At 47.3% G+C, this 21,066-nt stretch overlaps 1 protein-coding gene across 1 annotated transcript; it reads left to right on the forward strand.

Moving 5' to 3' along the window:
- Positions 1-14,131: 14,131 nt before the first annotated feature.
- On the forward strand, positions 14,132-18,598 carry LOC112638589. Its single transcript, XM_025410584.1, has one exon. It carries the CDS (start codon positions 14,132-14,134, stop codon positions 18,596-18,598), a length of 4,467 nt encoding a protein of 1,488 aa, XP_025266369.1.
- The last annotated feature ends 2,468 nt before the right edge of the window (positions 18,599-21,066 follow it).

Below are 21,066 nucleotides of genomic sequence, written 5' to 3' on the forward strand. Positions count from 1 at the left end.
CCCCCTCGCCCATCGCTCGCGCCGCGGATCCCCCTTCACCTCGCGGACCCCCTCGTCCATCGCTCGCGCCGCTGATCCCCCTTCCCCGCGGGTGACGTCACCCTCCGCGCGCCGCGGTTCCTCCTTCCCCGCGCGTGACGTCACTCCCCCCGCACCGCGGTTCCCCCTCGCGCCTCACCCCCCTGAGAGGTCCTGGATTAGAACTCTCCTTGTTATACTACTTAAGTTCTCGCAGCAATTCATTTCGTTCTCGCCTTAAATTATTTGCAATTATTAATTGCTCTTTTATCGTGTTTGTCATCTCTTCATAAATTCTTCTTATTTGCTTATATTCATTCAACATTTCTTTTTGTATATTTACTTTTTCATTTTTTTCAACTGAAATATTCTCCGTAAGTCTATCCAAAGTTTTTTGGCACTTATCTAGCAATCGACCCGTATTGCCTACTTGTTTTCGTTTCTTTGGTAGCTGTGAAATGTGTATGTTTTTTAATCATATTGAATAAAATTATGATAATTTGTCATTAGACTCCAATAATACTTTTTATTTTCTATTATATACCAGCTCGAACACATCGTATCTATATATTTTGGTATCATGTTTTTTGGTTTTGAGGAAAACTGATAACTCAATCACATTAAATGCAATAATATCACACTCAATGTGGATGTTACTGTTGTTGAATGTGGTCGAATTGCTATTTCTTTTCAAAATAAAAAAGATCATAAAAGTATGTAAATACAATATGCCTAATAAAATATCTCAGCCGAAAAGGAAAAGTATTATTGGAGGCCTATATATTTGTCTGAGATTGTAATTTACAGTGTTTTGTGCAGATATATCTTCAAGATTTTGATCTTGTAATCTTGATGTGGTTGCTTCATCATAGTTATTTTCTTCTTGAAGCAATGTAGTTTCATTTTGATTATTTGTGTTCTGTCTGTACAAATTTTCTAAGATAAATATACAGTGTTCTCTCGTGTGATTAAGTTATAAAAGAACTATTATTTAAAAAATATAAATTTTTATTGTTTATATTATGTTAAATTATATATAATAATTATTAACTTCATATTATTTTTTAAATAAAAAAAATTTCAATTTTTTTTATCAAACTTACTCTTCTTCTCTTGCCTCTGTCGGAGATATGCTCATTCGAGCAATTCTTGTTACAGTGCCTTCTTTTCCTGATACTGCCAAAGGTTCTATGTTATGTTTGTAGCCAAGTAATTCTGTTAATTCTCTGTGTAACAAAAATAAGTACATATATCTTATTAATATATTTTATATTTGTTATATTTATATTTTAATATACACTTATATACAAATCTAAATAATATAAATTCATATTTACGTCTCATAGAAACATGTTACACGTCCTCTGCCTGTCTGTTTATTATTAAATTTCATATTTTTATATGATCTCTCAAGTGATTTCCACTTATTTTCCACTTGCATTATGGTGAGATCAAATCCATGACATTTCATGTTTTCACAAATTGTCTGCCATAACATTTTTCTTGTCTTGATCTTTCTATTAATTAATAGTTCTCTTTTCTCTTTATATAATTCTAAAAATAATTTTGTACTGGCATCTGTCCAATTAAATGTTTTATTTACATTTAAAGATGAATGATTTTCTTTATCTACTTCACTGTTATGCAATTTGACAAATATGCATTTCTCTCCAACAGTACACTGAAGGGTTTCACAATTAAAATCGATTTCTTTATATTCTACTTGAAAACTTAAACCACCTACAAATATATTATTATATATTATTATACATAAAAACATGTTAAGTTTAATATTTATTCACTTGGTTATAGATTGAATACCTTCAGAGATACATGTAACGAATCCATCCTTATTAACTAAAATATTGCCTGCTGCATCTCTTGATATGTATCCGATTTCCATATTTTCAAAGTTTTCCATATTTGTATGGATAATTTCTATATATATATATATATATATATATATATATATATATTAAATATATTAATTATAGTAATTATACAGTAATTATAATATAGTAATATAGTATTTATATATATAAAATTATATATATAAAATAATATAGTAATATAGTAATTATATATATAAAATTATATATATAAAATAATATAGTAATTATACAGAAATTATATATATATATATATATATATATATATATATATATTTAATTTCTGATAATTCTAATTGTATAATTTTCTAATATATATATTAGAAAATTATACAATTAGAATTATTAGAATTATTATATGTAAAAAATATATTTATCAAATTATGAGGTATTTTATACACAATACTTCTACTTATATTATTTATTTTACTTACGATATTTATGTTAAATGTTATTAATATCTATATCTTTTATATTAATGTTACACTGGGTCTATTCGTTTTAGCTGCACTACTGCACTAGTGCAATAAGTTAGAAAAAGACAAACATACTTTCTTTCACTCTAACTAATTGCACTAGTGCAGCAGTGCAGCTAAAATGAACAGACCCACTATTACTGTTACCGATTTCTTTTTATCACAATTATTTGAATCAGAGGTTAAATACACTATTGTTTATGTTTTATGTACGTCGCCATATTGAACTACACCGCTGCACTACCTCAAGACCTAGGGCAGGCAGTGCAGTGAACTGTTGTACTAAACAGAACTGTACTGCTAAAAAGAACAGCAGCATCTGACGTCACTTCCGCTAAAAAGAACGTTTCAGTGTACACTTTCTGAACTGGTGCAGCCAGTTCAGCTAAAAAGAACAAACCTATTGTGTCTATTATTAATTTCATGAATTTCATTATCATGAAGATGGCTAGTACTCCCGCACTGGCTGAGCCGAATGTGATGAAGGTTTTCCAGAGTCGTGCACCTGCGTTTTCTGCTATTTGATTTAGGGATTCCTCGTCCAACAGGTTTGCTAAGGAGAGGCTTCCTGCTGGTATTTCCTGTCCCATGGCTCCTCGCGCTATTGTGTTTAACATAGAGGGTTTTTCCATGGGGAACATGATATGATCCCTTAGTCGATCTATGTCCTCGTCGGAATAGATGCCACTCGTAGCGAGTGAAGAGGGGCTCACGTATTTCCATGTGGGTTTCGTGAGTGGTTGGATAGTTGGTGGTGCCATTGTTTCCGATGGCTTTGGCGAAAGTTTATACCAGGTGCTTAGTATTTTGTACATCACTGGCAGCAGTTCGTTGCAGTCCTTCGGAGTTCCCGTTTTGGTGAGTATTTTTGATCTTGGCTGTAGGAACAGGGACTTGTTTTGGTATGTGACGGGGAGTTCGTTGTAACAGGCTTCGGTATGTCTGATTCGGCATTCCACGGGAACGCATTTGATGAGGTGAATCACTTCCCCTGAGGTAATGGCGGTGTAGCCTGGTGATTTCATTATCCTGTGTGCCATTTCGTCTGGAGCTATGCTCGCGAGGGTGAGTGCGTTTTGTAGCACCTGCCTCTCCAGCACGCATTTTTGCTCCATGATGTCTCGATATAGCTGAGTTAGCTGAGTTTTGAGGTGTTTTTCAACGTAAATGAACTTAGAATTTACGTAGGAGAAGATATCTAGGTTATCAATTGATTTTTGGCACGGGTTCGGAATACCTCGTCCTGGTTGCGTGTCGTGAATGTAGAGTTTTGGGTGTTCGGTTTGAATGATTTTATATCCGCATGTGGTCGAGATCTGGTATCGGTACATTAGTTAGTCGTATTTATCTGCAGTGGGTAAAATTTTTAGCGTGGGGGACGTAACAGGAGCCATTCGGTCTTGCGACACCGACTCGTGGCAATGCTGTGCTTGTAAAAGTGTATTCGAGACGATACGACGCAAAGAAACGAAGCGCCAGAGACGCGCAGAACGCGCTCCGGCCCGTGTCCGTCCGCTACCGACTCGTTTCGACGTGCCGAGTGCGACGTATCTCTTATAATACCCAACCGGCGACCCAGGCGGTCGGCGACGCACGGCGGCATGCGGGTGCGAACGCCGATAGACGCGAATGTTTGGGACGCTGAAAAGCGGAAAAAACGAAGGAAAAGTTAAATAACGATTAACGTTATGACATTCTCACGATTACACGTATTAAAAATTTATACGGCCTTCGCGCGGATCGCGACGCACTAAGCCCATTCTCGACGGTACCTACGACGCGTGGCCGGGCGGTACCTATGAGAGAGCGGTCGGGCGGCACATACGACCTCGGCGCGGCTCGCGACGCGCTAAGTCTGTTCTCGGCGGTACCTACGACGCGTGGCCGGCCGGTACCTACGAGAGAGCGGTCGGTCGGCACCTACGGCCTCCGCGGGTCTCGCGTCGCGTCAAGTCCGTTATCGGCGGTACCTACGACGCGCGGCTCGGCGGTACCTACGAGAGAACGGTCGGGCGGGACCTACGGCCTCCACGCGGCTCGCGACGTAATAAGTCCGTTCTCGGCGGTACCTGCGACGCGTGACCGGGCGGTACCTACGAGTGAGCGGTCTGACGGCACCTACGGCCTTCGCGCGGCTCGCGACGCACTAAGTCCGTTCTCGGCGGTACGTACGATGCGTTGCCGGGCGATACCAACGACGCGTGGCCGGACGGTACCTACGAGAGAGCGGTCGGGCAGCATCTACGGCCTCCGCGCGGCTCGCTACGCGTCAAGTCTGTTCTCGGCGGTACCTACGACGCATGGCAGGGCGGTACCTACGAGAGAGCGGTCGGGCGGCACCTACGGCCTCCGCGAAACTCGCGACGCACAAAGTCCGTTCTCGGCGGTACCTACGACGCGTGGCCGGGCGGTACTTACGAGAGAGCGGTCGGGCTGCACCTACGGCCTCCGCGCGGTTCAAGACGCTCCAAGTCCGTTCTCGACGGTACCTATGACGCGTAGCGGGGCGGTACCTACGAGAGAGCGGTCGGGCGGCACCTATGGCCTCCGCGGGGCTCGCGACGCACAAAGTCCGTTCTCGGCGTTATCTACGACGCGTGGCCGGGCGGTACTTACGAGAGAGCGGTCGGTCAGCATCTACGGCCTCCGCGCGGCTCGCTACGCATCAAGTCCGTTATCGGCGGTATCTACGACGCGTAGCCGAGCAGTACCTACGAGAGAGCGATCGGTCGGCACCTACTGCCTCCGCGCGGCTCGAGACGCACCAAGAGTGTACTCTAGGATAACTACGACGCGTATCCGGACGGTAAGACGCGTGGCCGGGCGGTACCTACGAGAGAGCTATCGGGCGGTACCTACGAGTGGTATCTCGGGCGGCTTCTACAGTCTCCACGCTGCTCGCGAAGAACCATGTCCGTTCTCGGCGGTACCTACGACCCGTAGCCGGGCGGTATCTATGACACGTGGCCGGGAGATACCTACGAGACAGTGGTCGGGCGGCACCTACGGCCTCCGCGCGGCTCGCGGCGCACCAAGTCCGTTCTCGGCGGTACCTACAACGCGTGGCCGGCGGTACCTACGAGAGAGCGGTCGGGCTGCACCTACGGCCTCCGCGCGGCTCGCGACGCACCAAGTCCGTTCTCGGCGGTACCTACGACGCGTAGCCGGACGATACCTACGACCCGTGGCCGGGCGGTACCTACGAGAGAGCTATCGGGAGGCACCTACGAGAGGTATCTGGTTCTGCTCCTACGACCTCTTCGCGGCTCGCGCTGCGCCAAGTTCCGTTCTCGGTCGTACCTACGACGTATGGCCGGGCGGTACCTACGAGATAACTATTGAACGGTGCCTATGACGCGTGGCCGGGCGGTATCTTCGGGAGATATCTCGGGCGGCCTCTACGGCCTCCGCACCATTCGCAAAGCACCAAGTCCGTTCTCGCCCGTACCTACGACGCGTGGCCGGGCAGTAGCTACGAGAGAGTTATCGGGCGGTACCTACGGGAGAGCTATCGGGCTGTACCTACGACGCGTGACCAGGCGGTACCTACGAGAGAGCTATCGGGCGGTACCTACGACGCCTGTCCGGACGGTACCTACAAGAGATATCTCGGGCAGCTCCTGCGGCCTCTGCGCCGCTCGCAAAGCATCAAGTCCGTTTTCAGTGTACTTACGATGCGTGGCCGGACGGTACCTACGAGACAGCTAGCGGACGATACCTACGAGAGAGATATCGGGTGGTACCTACGACGCCTGGCCGTGCGGTACCTACGAGAGAGGTATCTCGGACGGTACCTACGAGAGAGCTATCGGGCGGTACCTACGACGCCTCGCCGGGCGATACCTACGAGAGAGCTAACGGGATATATTTACGAGATATATCTGCGTCGGCTCCCACGACCTCTTCGCGGCTCGCACCAAGTCCGTTCTCGGTCGTACCTACGACGCGTGGCCGGGCGGTACCTACGGGAGAGCTATAGGGCGGTAACTATGACGCCTGGTCCGGCGGTACCTACAAGAAAGATATCGTGAGGTACCTACGAGAGATATCTGGGTCATCTCCTACGACCTCCTCGCGTCTCGCACTGCATCAAGTCCGTTCTTGGTCGTACTTACGATGCGTGCTTGCGAGAGAGCTATAGGGCGGTAACTACGACGCCTGGCCGGGCGGTACCTACGAGAGACCTATCGGGAATCACCTACGAGAGGTATCTGGATCTGCTCCTACGACCTCTTCGCGGCTCGCGCTGCGCCATATATAGTATATAAAGTTTAAAAGAATCGTATGAAATTAAAGGAACAAATGTCATTGATATCATTACTAAATATTAGTTGTATGTATAGAAAAAAATGGAAAAAAGTTTGTAAGAGGTATAAATTTAGGAAATATATATCGGTCATTCCACGTCAACTGGAACACCTGTCTGCCCAAAATTTAGCGCTGTTTCCAAGAACGTGTGACAGCTTAAAAAATTCGTCTACTCAAGAGCTTTCAAAAGATGTGTGGCACTTTGTAAAAATTAAAAATAGGATCTACTATAGCGCCTGGAACTGCCGAAAATTGCATGAATTTCCCGAAAAATTTTAGATATTTTCTTTTAGAAGATGAATTTAGGCTAAAAAGACTTTTTTTAAAGATAATCGAGATCACTGTTCATGAATCTAAAGTCAGGTTCAGTCAATTTAAATTCGGTCGTTTGAGCACATATATTTTTCTTTTTAAAGCTGTCACACGTTCTAAGGAACTGCGCTAAATTTTGGGCAGACAGGTGTTCCAGTTGACGTGGAATGTCCGATCGTTTTTGACTCGTCCGTAGCCGTTTCGGATTTGTATGCCGCCTGGTATGTAGCCGTTCCTGACGTGTTCATAGCCGTGTTCACAGCCGTCCTTGAGATGCTCGTAGCCTCGTTCGCAGCTGTTCTTGAATTGTTCGTAGCCTCGTTCAAGACCGTTTCCTCTTCGATCACTGCCACTCATTATAGCTCGATAACCGTTAGATAATCGTTCGTAACCGTTCGGTAAATCTTTCCAGATGTTTAATAATTGTACAATAGCCGCTCCTATGCCGTTCACTACAACACATTACAGGTTGATAGTCATTTCTGAAGTAGTGTTAATCGTACGACGAAGCTTGTTTATCGCAGTCTGCAAAGCTCGCACGTCCTTTTCGAACGCAGTCAGCTTCTCGTCTGATTCTTTCTGTCGATTCTTCAACGTTTTAACGCATTCTTCCATGTACAGTTTGTTGACTGCATCGATATCAGTCTCAGGTTGCGCTTCACGGCGAATCTTGCGCGACCTCACGTCAGAGTCCGTAGGGACGCGACACAGAGCGTTTTGACGCAAGTAACTCGTCACCAATTTACCCCAATGATTGCTCGTGCTGATTTCTTCGTTTCTCCGTTCGAATAATCCAAATTTGTTGATAGGCATTGTTTTCCGATGCTAGTGTCGATCGACTGATTAGTTTCGTCGAGACACCGTTTAATTTATAATAAGGCCGGCTTCGCGAAGTTCCTCTATGATCGATAGAATCTCGTTGTCATGAGCGTTGTGGCCAGCTCGACGCGAAGCATCGAGCAATCGTAGGCGATCCACTAGCTTGTTGGGATCGTCCCAGTACACGTAATCGATCTTATTATCGGTTAGCGTCATCGCGCGAGGCGTGAATACTCCCGTTCCCGTTTTTTCCTTTTTCGATTCGATCGACATCAATGGCGCGATTATTTGTTTATACTTGTATCCCTTGTTGACCTTGCGCATCATATTGACGTTTATGCGCACTCGTCGCCATCAATATGCTCTTATATTTTTGCACATCGTCCTCAGTGTATACGACGTCATTGGGAATTCTCTTGAAGATCAACTCGTATAATCCTGGTGTACCAATGTATCTCACATTGTCTATGATTATAGAGCCATCTTTGTCAATGTCGAATCGTTTGTTATCGAGACGCATTCCATTCTCGTCGAAATACACGTGATCGATTGCGTTTTTTCTTTCGTCGCCGCTAAGAAGAGCGCCCAAGTATTTTTGTCCCAGTGGTCCCAAGTGCTCTCGTAACACCTCTTGACCTTCCGACGTTTGTAATATGTTTCGAACGGATGTTTCGAGCGAGTTGCCCGTGGTTTCGAAAACATTTTCGATCGCGAGCGATTCGGGTATCGCGGGTTGCGCGATTCTCGGTGTCGCGGACGGTATAGAGGTTATCGGCGGTTCATCCGATAAAGCATCCGATAGATCGGATATACGCGGCATCGATAAACGCTTCGCCTTCGATCGTTTCCTCTTTTTTGGTGTCGCATCCTCCTTCACCTCCTTCTCCTCCTCCTTGTATCCTCCTGCTTGATGGGTAATGTTTTAATTATAGCGTCAACGTTACTTTCCGGCTCGTTTTTCACTGCGATTGCGCTAGAGTTGTCGACGATCTTTTGCAGTGGTTCGATAATAGGCCTAAAATGGGTCGTGACCGCGATATCTTCGTCGATCTTACCGGTCTTCAAACTGCGATGTTTCTTGCGGATCGATTCGCTCGTTTTCTCAATCTCCCGCGCAATCTTTTCACGCTCGCGAATATTATCACTTCCAGCCATGTTGATGGAATATCGAGCGTTTCATTCCTCTCGACGGAATGTCAACAACGACTAATTGTTTCGCGATATCGCGAACACGTTAAATCCTTTTCTGTATCGCCCGTTCGTAAGTGCGCTGTCCTTATCAATCACTAGGAATCCATACTTTTGCTGCCAACAAGTACGGCATAATTCACTGAAATCTTCGTACGACATGTCGGTATTCACGTGATCGTTGTACACGTGTTTCAAATTTGTACCGTCCTGTTTAAACAAGATCAGCAGGTTCTCGTTGTCGCGTATAAGATGTTTTGGTATTCTCGCGTACGTCTCACAAAGATAGAAGCAGTTGACATTCGAGTGACGACCCATTGAGAAGTACTCTCTTATCGTATCTTGCTTGTCGCACGCCACGTCATCGAAGACAAAAATCGAGTTTGAACATGCCTCGTTCGGTGGAATGACGTCACTGTTATTCGAGAACGTAAAGTAACCGATTTCGTCGATCGGCGTCAATAAATTCTCCAGATATCGATATTTCGGCTGTTGCAGCGACTTCGAGTACACGTACACGTTCTCGAAACGTACACCGTGTGGACTTTCCAGTAGACTTATCAGAACGTTGGTTTTACCACAATTCGAGGGACCGCAAACGATCGCGCGTATAGTAGTCGGTAGCATCGTACCGTGTCTGCGGATCTCCGCGTTGTCCCCAATCGATCGTAATCTGTCGTCGCAATTCGTCACGCGTATCGTCAAAGGCTGTCGAATCGCAAGTTTTCTGTTTCGAACCAATTTTGCGAATGATCGCGAGGCGGAGACCTATTTATAGAGGTATCTCGACTCGAAACCGCTCAGTATCAAAAATGTATCTCCTTCTGTCGGACGAGAGAGACATTCTCGAGCTTACCGCCAAACAACTGCAGTATATCCCGAAGATTTTTTTACTGCAAAATTTCGGTGATTACGTGGAACGATTATGGGACAAGCTTCCAGAATATATAAAGGCTGATCCGGAGGTTCGATAATATCGTTCGTGCATGCGACATTACAACCAGCCGTGGCAGCGAACGCACATCGACGGTCCGCCTCCGTTGATAAAAGATTGCGACGTATGTCAGCAAGACTCGTAAGAGGCAGCGGTCTCATAAATCGGGAACGTCTCGTTTGGCCACGTTAATATTGACCACCATCCCGATTGACCACGTCCCGATTGACCACGTTGCTATTGACCACGATCCCGATTGACCGCGGTCCCGATTGACCGCGGTCCCGATTGACCGTGCTCTGGAAAGCGGACGATATCTCAGCATGGCCTTTCGCTCGTGGGATCTGTACGAGTATCCGTTATTGCAGCTTACAACCAAGCATTCGTGGGCCATTAAGACCGCGACTCAGCTGGAGAAACCACGATACGTTGTCTTCGCTCTGCAGACAGGTCGGAAGAATGTCATATCTAAGGATGTGAATCAATTCGACAACTGCAAATTGATCAACGTGAAACTCTATCTGAATTCGGAATATTATCCGTACGACGATATGAATCTGGATTTCGATAAAAACAGATATTCCATTCTGTACGACACGTATATGCGCTTCTGCAAGAATTATTACGGATACGAGTATCTCGAGCCGAGTCTCTCCGTCGAGATGTTTCTATTTTATGGTCCGTTCGTGATTATCGATTGTTCTCGACAAAACGAATCGGTCAAGAGCGCAACCGTGGATGTGAGATTGGAATTCGAGTGTAAGGAGAACGTGTCGCCGAATACCACTGCGTACTGCCTCATCATACACAATCGCGTGATCCAGTACAATCCGTTGACCAACGTTATACGCAAAATCACCTAAGTGTTTGCGACAACATCGACACAAGAGAGAGGGGGAAGAGGAGCATGATATAAATTAAAGTCTTGCGAGATGGTTTTAGAGTTTTGTCATTCCTCTCGACTGGCGTATCGAAGAGAGGGAGAGAGATCTAGTCATGTCCGTACCAACGTTTGTGGATCTGCAAGGATTTACCATCGGCAAACTATTCTTCCGTGAAGGAAGCGGCAGTCTTGAGAAAGGGATATGTTCTATCGCATTACTTTTTCGCAAGTCCCGTACCGTGGAGCGTGCTTACAAAATCTGAGCGATGTCAAGTCTCATGGTTGATTAGAAATCATCACGGATTACAATGGGAAGACGGAAATGTTTCGTAGGTTTGGCTAAGCGTGCGATTACAACAGCTGTCGTTGGTATGAAGAAGAAGAAGAAGAAGAATCGTCTGTCGTGTACATTAGGACTTGAAAAGCGAAAATGGCCGATATACTAGATGCGGGGAACGGCTATATTATTGAAATCTTGGATGCGGATTACGAAGATATCGCTGCTCTAAATAAATTAGATGATACGAATAGTATGCGATGTGGAAAACATGTTAAGAATTGCGCATTACAAAATGTATTCAAAATATTTAACTGGTGGTCGCGACGCCAGAAAGAAAAAAAAATATGTAAACATTAATAGGCGTTATCTCTTATTTCCCACCCTAATCCTTTCCTTTACTTGCGTTTCTAAGAATTCTTTTGTTCGAGCGCCGCCTTCCCCTTCTCTTAAATTCGTTATACGTTAGAAGCATTGATCCCATTATACTTTTGATTCATGAGCGTCGGGTATAATCGATTAATTACTGTATGTTACGGTCAGTGTCGCGTTAACTGCTCGTGGATTCACATTTCATAACCTCCCACAAAAATGTACTACGTTGAAAGAAGCAGCAGCAGCGGCAGACTCGTGAATAATTACGTGCCGAGTCGTGATAAAACTCCATCGTTTAGGAACAAATACGACGAGTAAGTTTTGTTTAACATTTTTTTACAAATTGTATTATTAGTATTACTTAATTTTAATTTTTCCCATAGCATTTCATCGGAGCGTCGTGCGGTTCGCATACTAGGCAGACGATACGCATTGACAGCTACGGAATTCAAATTTTTCGAAATTGATATCAACGTGGGTCCGCCGAGTTACGTGGAGATTGTCATAGGAGATCATCGGGGAAAGGAACTGATATCTCTCGAAACGGAAGGGATTCTGCGAGCAACGTCGCAATATTCTAAATCTCCTTCGGAATGACTCTCACGACATCTATAATTTTATAAGCGTGGGACCGCTAACAGTGCGTACGATTAACGATGCCAAACTCATAAGTCTCAAATATTCGAACATATGCATGATGATGGTCGAATCGATGTTACACCATATGTTCGATCTCGATCAATGCATAGATGTAACTTTTGGTCGATTAGATAAAATTATCCAAACAGTTGATGTCAAATTTACGCAATTCTCCAATATCGCGTCCACTGTAACGGATCCTAAAGAAGTATCAAATGTAATACGCGCGAGTGACGCTTTTAACAAGCATTAACTCGTCGATTGCGAGCTGGCGGCTTTAGCTTTTAGTACATATAATATGTAAGAAAAAAAAATATATAAAAACATGAATAAAGAATTTTAAGTTTACTATATCATGGTGTACTTACTTTGCGTTTGCCCATCCCAGCTTTCATGCATAGCTCCTTGCGAGAGAGAGTTATCATGAGAACGCAAACGCTAGGAAAGAAAGAAAGAGAGAGAGAGATAAGGATATGTCGAACGAAAAAAATCTAGAATTACTTATATCGGGGGTGAGGGGTGTACCCCGAAAGCGCTGATATACGAGCGGCGGAAGCAAAGATGCAAAGCAGCCGAACATTGGCGCTGATACGTTACAATTCTTTCGAGAAAAAAAACATGTAAGATGATTCTAAGGTGTTTATATTGTCAAGTATCGGAGGATTCTTATTCCTCGTGTGACGGATATATCAGGAAGAGATTAAGAATGTTTTAAGAGATTGAGAATGTTTAACGTATGTCGTTGTGCTATCGCTACACTAGTGTGACCCTTCGAAGCATAGAGAAAAACCATGGATCAATCAGTCGTCTCCGAGTTCTGATCGAGAGAAAAAGAAGAATATTACGATTCTAAAAGTGGTATCGTTCGTATGGAACATAGTTGTTTCATATTTGACTGTAAAATTAAAAGACAATTTTATCAATACATATATGTGTGTGGACTATAGCATATAAAATAATATTACAACAATGGAACTACAAACACGTATAGACGAATGGAGGCGCATAATCACCCTTTTCTGAGATGACAATAGTGCTATGGAAAAATCGAACACTAAACAGATGTCGATAACACAATATGTGCGCGATCGAGAATTAGGCATACGAGGTATGCGTAAGCGTTTCGTCAAACAAGGCAAGGTTACTATGTACGAGGATGAGTATACCGAATGGCCCGATCATGTACAACTGAAAATTTTTAGTGAAATTCGGAAGACACACTTCTCAATTGATGTAGACGATGATTACTCTTATTTCGGTAGTAAACGTAAAATTATTCAATCATAGATTCAGAAGATGGTTGGCAATACCAATGTATTAGACGCCATAATTGCGATCAAATATTTGAATGTGAGAACCATGTTTTATATATAAAAATGTCGATTACAGTTGGGTAGATAGGTGTATCAATGACTGTACATACACGCCGTGTATAAATATACGTATCCCAACGGGTATAAACCAAACATACATAGATTTAATAATCTGGAATGATTTTGATCATAATATTAAATATGATGATTTTAGAAAATGCATTGTTGGTAATCATCATAAATTATTGTTCGAGATTCACAATCGCAATTTTAAAATTCGAACTTAACCGGCGTCGAGAAACTTCTCGAAAAATCTATTTTACAACAAACTCGACCGTTCGAGTCATCTCTCACCTTTTTCGCGCCATAAAAAACGCTCAGCTTATACAATTGACAACAACATTGTCAACCGCCGTCAAAATCCACGCAACGGTCGGGCATGCGCGCCCATACGTCACGATCAGCTGATGGCTAATCAGATCTCTTCCTGTCCGTCATCGGGGAGAATGCGTCAGTCTCCGACATCGAGCGCTTCCACTATCTCCGGTCTTGCGTCAAGGGACCCGCTGAAAGGTTGATCAAATCTTTGATTGTGACCGGTGACAATTATCAGCGCGCGTGGGTGATTCTGTGCAGACATTTCGAAAACAAAAGAGAGCTCATTCGCTCTAATTTCGCCGCGTTTACCTCGGTCCCGAAGATGAAGTGCGAGTCCGCGGAAGAACTCGGTCGCATACACAACGCCGTTACGACCGCCGTGAACGCGCAGGAGAGTATCGGGAGGCCTGTCGACTCCCATGGTATGGACCTCCTCAACTTCCTCACTATCGAGCTCTTCGATTCGCGTACACGGATGGAATGGGAGTCCTCGATCAGCGACTCCACTGATCCGCCAGACCACGACACTCTCGTCAATTTCATCGCGAAGCGCATTCTCACTCTGAACGCCGCGAAACCGAGAGTATCGTCAAGGACCGCTGAAAGTGCGCCGCGAACTGCGAAGGCTCACCACTCGAAGACCGGCTCCGACTATTCAAAGTGCGCACTGTGCCAAGGAAAGCACACGCTCATGGTGTGTGGCGACTTCAAGGCGAAGTCCGCGAGCGATCGAAAGTCCTTCGTAGAACAAAACCGACTGTGCTATAACTGTCTCGGGAATCACTTGGTCTCCAAATGCCAGTCCGTCAAAACCTGTTTCACGTGCAAAGGCAAGCACCACTCTACACTGCACGACGCGTATAGTTCGTCCTCTTCCAACGAGGTAAGCGCGCTAGCTGCGATGCACTCCTCGTCCGAGCGCAAGGCGATCCTTCTCGCGACAGCTCGCCTGCTCATCGCCGACCGCGCCGGGCATCTTCACCCAGCTCGGGCGATGCTCGATCAAGGCTCCGAGGTGTCGATCGTCTCGGAGGCGCTGGTCCAACGCCTGAAACTCCCCCGCACAAGCTCTTCGGTGTCTATCATCGGCATCGGCGGGGCTCGATCCGGGTCAACCCGCGGCAGAGTGGCGCTCAACCTCTCCTCCACGGCCACGGGAACCAAGCTGAAAGCGGTCGCCTTCGTGCTGCCGCGACTGTCGGCATATCAGGGGTCTTCGGTAACCAACCTCTCCTCCTGGCCTCACGTCCGTGGCCTCGAGCTCGCCGACCCCCGATACCAGGAGCGCGACCCAGTCGAGATACTGCTGGGTGCGGAAGTCTGCTCGACCATCTTGGAGGCCGGGCTTCGCAAGGGTGGTCCGCGTGAGCCAGTCGCACAGAAGACGGCCCTAGGATGGATCCTGTCGGGAGGATCTAGCTCGGCGTCTTTCCAGGGTCCCCGGAGCTCCCTGCAATGCACGGTGGACCCAGAATTGAACAAACTTGTACACAGCTTCTGGGAGCAGGAGAAGGAATTTCCTCCCCCCGTCGCACTCACGCCGGAGGAGGAACAGTGTGAGACCCTCTTCACGCGCACTTACCAGCGGACTGCATCCGGTCGGTACGTTGTACGTCTTCCGTTCTCTTCCTCGCCAACGTCGCTTGGTGAGACTCGAAAATCCGCTGAACGCCTCCTGAATGCCATGGACCTCCGGTCCAAGAGAGATCCTGAGTTCGGTGCCAAGTATCGGGAATTCATGCAGGAGTACGAGGACCTGGAACACATGAGTCCTGTGAGCACGACTAGTACAGCAGCATGCTACCTACCTCACCACGGAGTCCTCCGCCAGTCCAACTTCGGCTCCAAGCTCCGGGTGGTATTCAATGGATCGCAACGCATCACCTCGGGGGACTCTTTGAACAGCCACCTGATGGTCGGCGCCAACCTGCTTCCGGCCTTGGCTGACATTCTTCTCCGCTGGCGTCGGCACCGCTTTGTAATTGTCACGGACATCGAGAAGATGTTCCGGCAAATCCTCGTCCACCCCGAAGATCGCCGCTTCCAACGGATTCTCTGGCGCCCGAGAGTCTCTGAAAAGACGCAAGAATATGAGCTCAACACCGTCACCTACGGGCTCGCCTGTGCGCCGTTCCTCGCCGTCCGCACACTCCGCCAACTGGCTACTGACGAGGAAGCACGAGGTCCAAGGGGGGCCCTCGCTCTACGCCATGATTGCTACATGGACGACGTCATAACGGGAGCCGACTCCTTGCCCCATGCCGTCGCTCTGCAAACAGAGCTCCGGGAGCTTTGCACGGCGGGCGGGTTTCCGCTGCGGAAGTGGGCCGCCAACAGCGAAGCCATCCTTGTTGAAGGAGTGCCCTCTGACCACCGGCTGCAGCTAGCGCATCACTCCTGGGAGAACGAGGTGCATTCCACCTTGGGCCTGCGCTGGCATCCCGCCAGCGACGACTTCTCCTTCACGATCCAGGCTCCAGTCACAGGCGGATACACCAAGAGGCGAGTCCTGTCAGAGACGGCGCGGTTGTTCGACCCTCTAGGATGGCTAGCTCCTGTCATCATCCGCGCCAAGATTCTAATACAGTCTGCATGGCTGAAGGGGCTGGATTGGGACACCCCGCTCCCAACCGAGGACGCCCAGTCCTGGCAGCGTCTCCTCTCCGAGCTCCATGTGTTGGGGCGCCTCAGGGTGGAGCGCTGGCTAGGGACGACTCACCAGGCTTCGCAGATTGAGATCCACGGATTCGCCGACGCGTCCGAACGTGGCTTTGCTGCCGTCGTCTACCTCCGCGTGACCACTGCCGACGGGACGGCCACTCATCTTCTCGCCGCCAAAACCAAGGTCGCTCCCATAAAGCCCGTGACTCTCCCGCGGCTGGAACTTTGCGCTGCCTCCTTGCTCGCGAATCTCACGTGCCATCTCTGGACTTCACTAGATATACCGTCAGCACCGGTATACCTCTGGTCCGACTCCAGGGTCGCCCTCCACTGGATCAAGGGTCACGCCTCGCGATGGAAGACCTACGTGGCCAATCGGGTGTCGCTGATTCAACAGCGGCTACCCGAAGCACAGTGGAGGCACGTTCCTGGCCAGGATAATCCAGCCGACTGCGCATCCAGAGGAATCGCCCCGAGGGATTTGCTGGACCACCCCCTCTGGTGGAGTGGCCCCGACTGGCTCCCCAGGGACTCGTCGCTATGGCCAGACCAGGACAACCAGACCATGATGGGCGAGGTCCCTGAAATTAAAGGAACTATATTAGTCGCCACATGCAGGGACAAACCGGAGCCGAAACTTCTTCTCCAGTTTTCCTCTCTACACCGGCTCTTACGTGTGTCTGCATGGTGTCTCCGCTGGCGGCCATCCGGTCGTCATCCTCTCAGCGCCGTTCTGCTGCCGAGCGAACTTGACGTCTCTCTCTTCCGCTGGCTCAGAGTCGTCCAAGGGATCCATTACGCCGCTGAGATCGCTGCCGCTCGAGAATCTCGCTCGATGCCCAAGGGCGGCCACCTGGCTAAGCTGCACCCCTTCATCGACAGCCAAGGAATCCTCCGCGTTGGGGGTCGCCTGAAACACGCGATATTGACCTACGATGAGCGCCACCCCATGATAGCGCCACCAGCTTCATGGCTTACCCAGCTCATCGTAGAGTCTTGCCACCGACGGACGCTGCATGGAGGCACGCAGCTCACACTGGGACTTCTCCGCCTCCGCTTCTGGGTGCCGCGAGGTCGAGCCGTGGTCAAGCGGATCCTACACCGATGCGTGACGTGCGTTCGCTGGCGAGCCAACACTCCGCGGCCTCTGATGGGCGATCTCCCGCCAGGTCGGGTTACTCCAGCGCGCCCCTTCCTGAGGACAGGGGTCGATTACGCCGGTCCGATATTCCTCCGCACATCCAAGGGGCGAGGACAGCGAGCACACAAGGCCTTCATAGCCTTATTTGTCTGCCTTTGTTCCAGAGCGACTCACCTGGAAGTAGTGTCCGACTACTCCACGGACGCATTCCTCGCCGCATTCCGCAGGTTCATCTCCCGTCGAGGCCTGTGCGAGGAAATGTACTCCGACTGCGGCACCAACTTCGTCGGAGCGGACAGGCAGCTGCGAGAGTTCTTCCGTGCGTCTTCCCCCGACGGCCGTCGCATCGCGCAGGGAATCACCAAGGAAGGCGTATCCTGGCGTTTCAACCCTCCTGCCGCGCCGCACTTTGGAGGGCTATGGGAGGCCGCGGTGAAATCGACCAAGCATCACCTGCGACGAGTGATCGGAGAGTCTACTCTCACCTTTGAGGAGATGAGCACTCTCCTAGCGCAAATCGAGGCTTGCTTAAACTCTCGTCCGTTACAGGCCTTGTCGGATGATCCGGATGACCTGTCCGCCTTGACTCCAGGTCACCTCCTCATAGGCGCTCCGCTGTTGGCAGTTCCGGAACCTTCGCTGGCAGATCAGTCACCGAACACGCTGTCGCGATGGCAGCTACTCCAGCAAATGCGTGACCACTTCTGGCAGCGATGGTCACAGGAGTACCTCCACGCCTTGGCACCTCGGTCGAAATGGCTCAAGGCCGAGCCAGCACCAGAAGTCGGAGCACTGTGCCTCATCCGCTCGGAGTCCACCTCGCCCACCCATTGGCCCCTCGCGAGAATTACCCAGTTACACCCCGAAAGCGACGGAACGGTCCGCGTCGTGACCGTCCGAACCTCCACCTCGGAATTCGTCCGGCCGGTGGTGAAACTTGTCCTCCTGCCGGGGGTCAAGGAGACTCACGCGTCCGCGAACGAATAGCGCTCGAACTATTCCCTCCGCGTGTCACTTTCGTGACGCTGTATATATATATGTACTGTAATAACCGCACTCTACTTCACTCGTTCACATTGTATATTTTTTTTTCTTTCTCTCCATCACCTCTATCAGCTGTTCGCCTCCGCTTCATTTTTTCACCACTCAACTCCGCGATCAGCCGCTTATCGTTCACCGCATACCGCCGAGCGACATCAATTAATCATCCACCTCAATTGTGCGAAAATCATTTCATCGATCATCGCATTCCGCATTGTATTATACATCATCTAATCACTGTAAATATTTCACTTCATATCACATCACTTTCCACCTCGAAATAATCCGACAAACTGAGGAACACGTGTCGGCGTGTTACGTCACACATTCCTCTCATTGATCGCGATCCACGCTTCATCAATTGAGCCATTCGCGACACCTGCCCGTCCCCGCACGCACTTGCGAGTTTCGTCACGCGCTGACGAGGCGGGCGGGATGTTCGAGATTCACAATCGCAATTTTAAAATTCGAACTTAACCGGCGTCGAGAAACTTCTCGAAAAATCTATTTTACAACAAACTCGACCGTTCGAGTCATCTCTCACCTTTTTCGCGCCATAAAAAACGCTCAGCTTATACAATTGACAACAACATTGTCAACCGCCGTCAAAATCCACGCAACGGTCGGGCATGCGCGCCCATACGTCACGATCAGCTGATGGCCAATCAGCTGATCGAAAAAGGTCGTGCGCATGGCAAACGCCACAACGCTATTTCCTGACCTCATCGGCGGCCAATTATGCGCGGCGCCATGAGGTCACCGCCAAATTTTAAAGTTAATTGGGCCACGTCGCAACGGGGCCCAAAATCCGCCCGGTATATAATGAGCCCAGCGAGAGGGCACGCGGAAGTCTTGCACTTTTCGGAGTCATTACTTTACGTTCACACCGCTTAGTTACACCGCTTTGTCAAACCGCTTATAACGACCGCTTGCTCTTTTCGGACCACCGCTTTTCTCTCTGTCTATATCGCTGACATATTTGCACGACGACCGCTAGTTTTCTTGGACACTGGTTTTTCTTGACGTTACACCGCTCGTGATATCTCGCACAAATATCGCACTATCCCGCTACACTGCTCGCGCCTTCGCTGTCACGCGTCGCTGCTGCACTCAACAATTGTTGCCTTTAAAGTTCTGACTGCAATAAAGTTCTGCTATTTTTAACTGGCTTTTTCACTGAACTATTATCACTTTTCCGCGGCTCACTGTCGGACTCGCTCGCGAACATTATTATTATATATAACGCGGTATTGTACACAATGTCAATCTCGTAAATGTAAATCCGCCTGAATTTATATACAAATGTAAGTCCGCCTGAAATTATATACAAAAAATATGCATGTGAAAAGAAAAAGCAACAGGAAGAGAATGTACAGGTAATGGATAATTTTGCTAATATAATTACGAAATTAATTTAAAATATTCAAGTAATTATTTTTGGGTGACTTTTTTTGTAGGAGAATGTTTCAGGAGAGATGAGAAATCTGAATGAAAATCAGAATGGAGATCGAAATGGTGATCAAAATGAGGATCTACAGAGAAATCATAATGACGATTTTTTAAATGTAAATTTTGATGAGCTATGGGCATTCTATATAACGGATTAAATTTTATATTTTTCTTATTATTTTATACTTATTATTTTATACTTATTATTTTATACTTATTATTTTATACTTATTATTTTATTAGTCATACACACATTTTATGAAATTTTATATTTTAATTTAAAAAATATGTATTTATTTACGCGCCTTTCCTTGCGCTCCCATTCCTTACGCTATCTCTCTCGCATGCGTTCTCCTCGCGCCATCGCTCCCTCTCTCTCGCACGCGTTGCCTTTCAAAGAAATGCTGCTGTTTATATTGTTTATAAACGTGTTCGTACGGAACACTGTTTATTAACCGGGCATGTAATACAATTGTGTATCATTGCGATAAAACATCTAACACGCGCTGCCTCCGAAATCCCCTCCGTCCCGCGTGACGTCATTCCCCCGCTCCTCCGTAATCCCCACGCGCCTCACCCCCCCTGAGAGGACCTGGATTAGAACTCTCCCTATTATCCTACTAATGAGAATCTATATATCTTGGTAAATGCACCAAGTAAAATATATGCATATGCCTTGTTCTCGTTTACATTTTCGCGTACAATTAAAGTATTTTTAGGCATTACCATCCGTTATGGTTCGGATACGCCAGTTTTCTTATCTTGTTGTTTGATACATAACGAACCTAATTCCTTTCGATTTTAGTTTAATTCACGCATGGCTGAAAAGATCGCGTTTCATTTTCCATAGTTATAAACAAATAGGCGAGAGTGATATCGGTGTGGGGCTGAATAGCTCAATGGTAAGAGCAATCGCCCGGGAAGCGAAAGACTCGGATTCGATTCTCGATTCAGCGACATCGCCC

Source organism: Camponotus floridanus, unplaced genomic scaffold, assembly GCF_003227725.1.
Source record: "Camponotus floridanus strain SB8 unplaced genomic scaffold, Cflo_v7.5 scaffold328, whole genome shotgun sequence".
In the NCBI taxonomy this organism is placed as follows: Eukaryota; Metazoa; Arthropoda; class Insecta; order Hymenoptera; family Formicidae; genus Camponotus; species Camponotus floridanus.